Source organism: Capra hircus, chromosome 11 (genome assembly GCF_001704415.2).
Source record: "Capra hircus breed San Clemente chromosome 11, ASM170441v1, whole genome shotgun sequence".
Classification (NCBI taxonomy): domain Eukaryota; kingdom Metazoa; phylum Chordata; class Mammalia; order Artiodactyla; family Bovidae; genus Capra; species Capra hircus.
The window spans coordinates 103069291-103075703 of NC_030818.1; the positions used below are offsets into that span (position 1 = coordinate 103069291).

The 6413-nt window shown below is 62.6% G+C and overlaps 1 protein-coding gene across 2 annotated transcripts; it reads right to left on the reverse strand.

Annotated features, from left to right (window-relative positions):
- On the reverse strand, positions 289-4426 carry C11H9orf69 (chromosome 11 C9orf69 homolog). 2 transcript variants are annotated; one of them, XM_018056083.1, is made up of 2 exons: positions 4341-4426; positions 289-2575 (listed from the first exon to the last, which is right to left on the reverse strand). In XM_018056083.1, the coding sequence occupies exon 2, from the start codon at positions 2452-2454 to the stop codon at positions 2035-2037; it is 420 nt and encodes a 139-aa protein (XP_017911572.1). In that variant the 5' UTR covers positions 2455-2575; positions 4341-4426; the 3' UTR covers positions 289-2034. The 2 variants fall into 2 exon arrangements, with proteins under 2 accessions (XP_017911572.1, XP_017911571.1); XM_018056082.1 differs by lacking the exon at positions 4341-4426 and adding an exon at positions 3953-4305.

Genomic DNA, 6413 nt, shown 5'->3' on the forward strand with positions numbered 1-6413 from the left:
GAATTCAGCCTCATGACCCTCACCGGCTCTCCTCGCCCAGCACTGACCAAGTCTCGTGGCCACCCCTGCCAAACCCCAAGGACAAGTGCCAGCAGTGGAACCCCTGGCCTCCGGGCACAAAGGGCCCACCACGGTCCAGCAGTGACTCCTTCTCCAGCTTGGTAATGGCCGCTTTTAAAAGCTTCCCACTGTACTTACGAAAAAAACGGCATCTGTGGTGTTTCTGGCTTGTTATATCCTCTACAAAAAGGTATAAACCTTTTGAGCCTTAAACAGTCACGCCATCAACATGTTAAAAAAATAAGTTTAATGCAGGTGGCTCATTTCATAAAGAATTTCACAGGCACTGAGGACACCAAGCAGCGTGTCCGCACCACTGTGACCCCCCCAGCCCCACGGGCACTCGCCCACCTGGGGAGGGGGGGCCTCAGAGTAACAGGAGTCAACTGACACAAAACAAAGCTTTCAGGAAACAGCATGACTTAGTGCAAAAGATTCTCTGCAGCGCTGAGAAGTGGGATCCACGCTGATCGGGTCCTCGCCTGCCGTCCAGGTAATTCGGACAGACTCGCTCCCCACTCCCTCCGAGGAGCCCACCACTGACCTTGAGTGGACAATCGCCTGACAGAAGCTGGCTACAGATAAAAAAGCATGGCTTGCAGCCAAGTTATTTTTTGCTTCCTTTACCTGATTTGGGTTTTTCTCCCAGCGGCACACAACTGCCCTGACAGCCCCCCTGGCCACTAGGCAGCCGGGACAGACCGGGCTGAGGGGCCACTGCCCGTGCCTGGGGCTGTGGGGACAACTTGGGGTGGAGCAGCATGAGCCTGCAAGTCGCCCGTCTGAAGCCCTAAGTCCTGCCTCTGGCTGTTGTCCCAGCTGAATCAGAGTGCCCCTCGCCTGCCCAAGAGGCCCAAGGCCACCCTGACCTCATCTGATGGAGGCGGGGGAGGGGAGGGGCAAGGCTTGAGCCCTTTGGTATGTTCTTTCTGCAATCGGAACCGCCCTGGCCCACTGGTTCCTTCCTGGCCCACATTCACTCTTGCTCTGCACTCCCAGCTGCTCTAACAGCTGCCGAGGCAGGAGCAAGGGCCACCGAGTCCCTCACCTGGCGGCCCAGCCTGGTGTGCCCATGACTGCAAGAGGTGTTTCTTACGCACAGCACTCGGGCCACCTGACATCTGCTAGTGACACACACGCCTCAATCCTGGACGTTCTCTCCAGGGAAGAGGCTGAAACCCCCATCCCCACCCCCAAAGCCCCCAAAGCCAGAAATACACTGAGGTGCCCGCCTCAGAAAGTCAGACTTGAAGAGATGTCATCTGGCCAACATTCTCAGCAGACCTGCCCAGGAGGAAGACAGGCGTGCCCTGGAACCAGCACGCCCCCTCCTGATCTAGCAACCTGCCAAGTGAACCCAGGTGACACGGAAGCCCGGTCTGGAACTCAGGACACCTCACAGGGTAACATATGGAGGACAGTCTGTGGGTTGAGCCAGCACTTGGTGGCCCAGGGCGGAGTGAAGAGCTTGGCAGTGTGGGGCGTCAGCTGGTGGAGCCTGACGCTTCCCTAAGGCTGGCGCAGGGGCTGGGGGTGCACAGGAGGGGACAGGGCAGCTGGGAGAAGCCCCCTCCAGGTCTGCACCAGCATACCACACCCTTCCCAGGGGCCTCTCACACCAACAGTGGTGATGCCGGTGTCCTGGAGAGGGACAGGGACGCCGGCTCTCCAAGTACAGACTGGACCGATGGGTCCCCTCTGGAATTGCTGGGGAAGTGCAGGCGGAACCACAAGCAGGTGGCCCGGGGGATGTTGCACCGAAAGCACACAGAGAAGGGCTGAAGCAAAGACCAGCAGGAGCGAGGGCGCCAGCGTCCTCTTCACAGAAAAGTCTCCGCTCTTTCCAGTCCGGAGGTCGCTCCTCTGGGATGGGGCAGAAGGGGCCCTGACCGATTCCGGCAAGAAGAGCACCCCTCGCAGGCGCAGCTACAGCCAGGTCGCCATCAGCCGCCCCCAGAGGAGCCCGCGGCACCCTCACATGTCCACGAAGACCATGAAGCACCAGCCCAGGCCCCCGACCAGCAGCATGGTCACGTGGATGCCGTAGACCAGCAGCTCGTTGAGGAGCCGGAAGTCCACGCGCCGGCGGCCCAGCAGCAGCAGCAGCGCCGACAGCTTGAGCTGGAAGCGCAGCAGGACGCGGACGCCCAGATACTGCAGGCAGAAGAGGGCGGCCAGCGCGCCCCACAGCGCGGCCGTGAAGAGGCTGCAGCTGAAGTACAGCAGGAAGCGGATGAAGCCATAGAGCCAGCGCGCCCGGACGTACACGTCGAAGTTGTTGTACTTGGTGCGGGCCGGGCGGGAGGCGCGCGCCGGGCCGCAGGCGGCGTGCAAGCAGGTGGTGTGCGGGCCGTGGAAGGAGCGCACCCGCCGGGGGATGGGCATGACCGGCATCGGGTCCGGGCGGCGGCGGCGCTAGCTCGCGGCGGTGGCAGAGTCCCGGCGGCGGTCAGCATAGGCGTCGTGGGAGCCTGGGCCTGGGTGGCCGAGGCTGAGCACCGGGGGAGGCTGGGGCCTGCAGGGAGAGGGACATGAAGGGGAGCCGGGTCAGCCAGGACACCTACAGCCTAGGGCTGCCAGGAGACGGAGTCTGGGACTGGAGAGCCACTGAGTTATCGTTTTCAAAAGGCTGAGGACACTCCGAAGGGACCCACAATCACGTGGGAAGCAAAATTCCATCAGTGACACCAGGAAGAAGGGTCAGGACAGAGGGCGCAGACCTCCCACCCCCCACCCCCCAGTGCAGTCAATGCTAAAAGGACAGAAAGGGCCAAGAGAAACCCCGGCTAACCTCCCCCTCCCCAGAGGCTTGGAGAGTCCCCTGCAGTGGACTCAGCCCGGCTTTCAACTGGGATGCCCAAGACTGCCTTCACTTCTGTGGCTGCTTTATCCAGGGAGAATAAGCCCCTGGGTGGCAACCAGCATAGGACAGGAAGAGGGAGAGTGTGCCCACTGAGCTGACTGGGTCACTCTCTTCAGCAACTTGACAGGCCAAGTGCTGGGGATGAGGCGGCTGGCGCAGGGTTCTGGGCTCCCCCCGCGGCGCCTGAACCCCGGTGCTGTCCTTCACCAGGAGGGTAACCTTAGGCAGGTCACCTCGCCCTCTGAGAGACTATTCCTGCTCTGCACCATGGGGATGCCAGCAGCACTGGGCTTCCAGGGGTGCTGTAGGAAGCAAGCATTACTGGGCAAAGGCTGCCCATGCCTGGCAGAGGAGGAGATGGCAGCCCAGGGCTGCCCAGTGGTGTCATCGCAGGTCATGGGACTGGACCACCGGAGAGGAGAAAATACCAAGTGGCCCTCTGGCTTTGCCTAGCAACTGCCGTTTATAGCTGTGCCTGGGTCGTGGATGGAAAACAGAACTGGAAGTACAGGATGCGTAAAATCGGAGCGGCAAAGTTGACAACAGGCCCAGGAGAGGCGCTGCCTAGGGCATCGGCCTCCCGTCACGTGGCGTGCAGCCTGGGGGCCTGCAGAGGGGCTGGTGCTTGCTAGCTCCCACTCTGGCCGCCCACGTGCTGCTCTGGCCAGAGCGGGAGGAAAGGGGAGGCCGGCCGCGTCCACCCTCCCCTGCTCATAGGCCCAGCCCTGCCCGCAGGCTGCGGCCAGAACCAGGTCTGACAGCATCTGATGGCACTTAGATATTGGTGCTCCTGAGGGGTCGCAGCCAGGGGCGGGCTGCTAGCCATCCTCCCGTTGCCCACCTCGCCGCGGGCAAAGGGTCTGCGCCACGGGCTTCCAGGTGGGGGGCCGGGGCGACACCCACGCGCTCCCCCAACCCCCGCCCGCTCAGTGCTAGGCCCTCGACCCCCAGAGGCAGGGCCAACCCGTGGCGCCCCTGGGAGCCGCCCCCGCCCCGCCCCGCCCCGCCCGGGCACCCCCGCCTGCTCACCGGCTGCCCTCTCCGCGCCGGCGTCCCGAGCCGCGCGGCCCCCTGTCCCTCGGGACTCCAGGAGCAGGGCGGCCGCATGGTGCCGACGGCGCAGCCCGGACCCTCAAGCGCCCCGGCCCGGGGCCGCCCCGAAAGGACAGGGTCTCCCGCGCCCGGCGGCCGGCGGCGTTTGGCCCAGCGTGGGAGCCGTAGCGCCGTCCCTCTGCGGCCACCGTAGGACTTTCCTCACACACACCCCCCCACCCACCCTCCGCCCGCGCCGAAACGGACAGCGCCTCCCTTCCCCCTTTTCGGCGTAGACCCGGAGCGCCCGGAACTCGGCGCTTGCCCTCCGAGCGTAAGTGCGTGCGTGCGTGCGTACGCGCCCGGCGCGCGGCCCGTGACGTACCCCCGGACAACACCGCCCCAGGTACCCGGTCGGCGCCTCGGCCCGTCCTGCGCAGGCGCAGATAGAGGATCTGCCCAACGGCTCCCCCCCCCCACCTCCAGGCAGCTCCTCTGCGCATGCTCCTCGGTGCCCCAGGCTGTGGGCAGTACGCAGGCGCGCGCGTTTGGCTCAGTGATGGTCCTGTGGTCTGTAAAGATGCCTGAATCGTGGTGCTGCTGGTGTTGGCCCCGGCCCTGCGTGTCTGCCGTCCGGCGAGTCTGGAGCGGATTGGGGACACCACCCAAGGTCCCCAAATGTAGGGAGTCAGGACGGACTGGTTGACACCACCCGCAGATGTCAAGATCCCATGTAGGGATCCACAGAGCCCTGGGAGAGAGGATGTCGGTATAGACGTGTTTAAGTATTTTAATCCGGTCGAGGTCAGGATAGGGGAAACTTAACGCTCCTTGGATGTAATTGGCAAGTTCCACCTACCTGAGTTCTGTCGGGTATGGAGAGTCTGACTCCACACGTGGAAGAAGCTGGTTGCACCCCCAGTGCCCGGGGTCCTGGACTTGGTCGTTGTTTTTCCCATCGATTGCTCTAGTAGAGGCCAGTTCCTCGGGCATCCTTTACAGAAGACAGTTGGGTGTTCACCTCCCCTTGGCTGATGCCCCAGGGCTGGAACCCCTACCTGCCAGCACCAGGCGTGCACGTCCTGACCCCAACCAGCCCTCGCCCCGCCCTGTCCTAGGGGTGGAGCGCGGTGCTTGGGGACACGCATGGTGGTTCTATCCCTGTAGCTGCCGCTCTGCTGGTGAGGAGAGTCTGACCGCGTCATGGTGGAGAGGGGAGGAAGGGGCCCAGATCAGGTCAGGGGGCCGCAGGAGAGGATGGGAGAGAAGAAGGGTATTGTAAGAAAGGGTTCTTAAACTGATCTTCTCTGTGGCTGGGCCTCTGCAGTTGATCCCTGCTTTGCACCCTAACCGAGGGTGCTGGTTTTCTTCCGCAGATCTGGGTCCAGCCCTGTCCCTTGGAGACGCCCTATCCAGGCCCCCTCCTCAGCCCTGTGAGGAGGCCCCATTGCTCCCGTCCTTGTCCCTTCACACTAGCTTTTTCTGTCCCTCTGCCTCTCCTCCACCCAGTGAGCTCCTAGTCACCCTTTAAAACCCCAGTCACTATGCCCACCTCCAGGAGACTGCCTCCAACTGTGTGCCATCCCTTCCCTGGCCGCCCCCGCCTTGGTGGGAGTTAGTGGTTCTGACTAATCTCAACCATACCCTTTCTCCACCTCAAAAGCTCAAAGATCCGTTGATGGATCGGCCTCTCCCACTGGCTCAGTTTCCTTACCACAGGCCACACAGTAAGATAGATGTCTCTCTACACCATGATCTAGTCCATACATGCGCACGATTAAACAACTCCAGAAGCTTCACAGACTGCACTTCTCCTGACCACACGCTCTGCTATGTTCTGTTGTTTCATTCAGTAGACAGGCTGGAAGCCACCGTATCTGCAGCCTGACCACCGCCAGTTCCAGAGCCATAAGGACGAAGATGAGGCTGTGTCCTCGGGGCCAGCTCAATGGCAGGGCAGGGGAAGACCCCAGGCGTGTGCTGCGATTTTTTGCAGGCTGCCCCTGGCAGGGGTGGGGGGGGCCGTCCAGCGGGGGCTCCCTCATGTTGCCGTCCTCGCAGGCACCCCTCTATCCCCGCTCCCCCGCCCCCATGTCAGGAGGACATCTGTGATGTGGGCGGTGGCTGGGCGCCACCTGCTGGAACAGTGCACGAGGTGTCCCAGAGCCAAGCCTGAGACGAGTGAAGGGTCCAAGAAGGGCCTGAGGCCATCGGTGCTTTGAGCCCGTAAACCCGGGCACTGCGGGCCGAGTCCCAGCAGCTCCCAGTTGTCTGTGGAGCTGAATAGCCTCTGCTGCAGAGGCCCATTAGCCCGCAAACCCTCTACTCTCTGCCTTTGCAAAAACCTAGTTCGCCCCTGCTTTAAACAAGCATTTATCACACGGCTCACAGAGGATGGTAAACGGGCAGACCGCCAGGTTGGGACGGTCTTAGCCACCCCCACCCTCCACTGTCCCTG

Bases quoted from the DNA above. Each gene is read 5' to 3' on its own strand.
- C11H9orf69 (XM_018056083.1), bottom strand. From the start codon at position 2,454: ATGCCGGTCATGCCCATCCCCCGGCGGGTGCGCTCCTTCCACGGCCCG.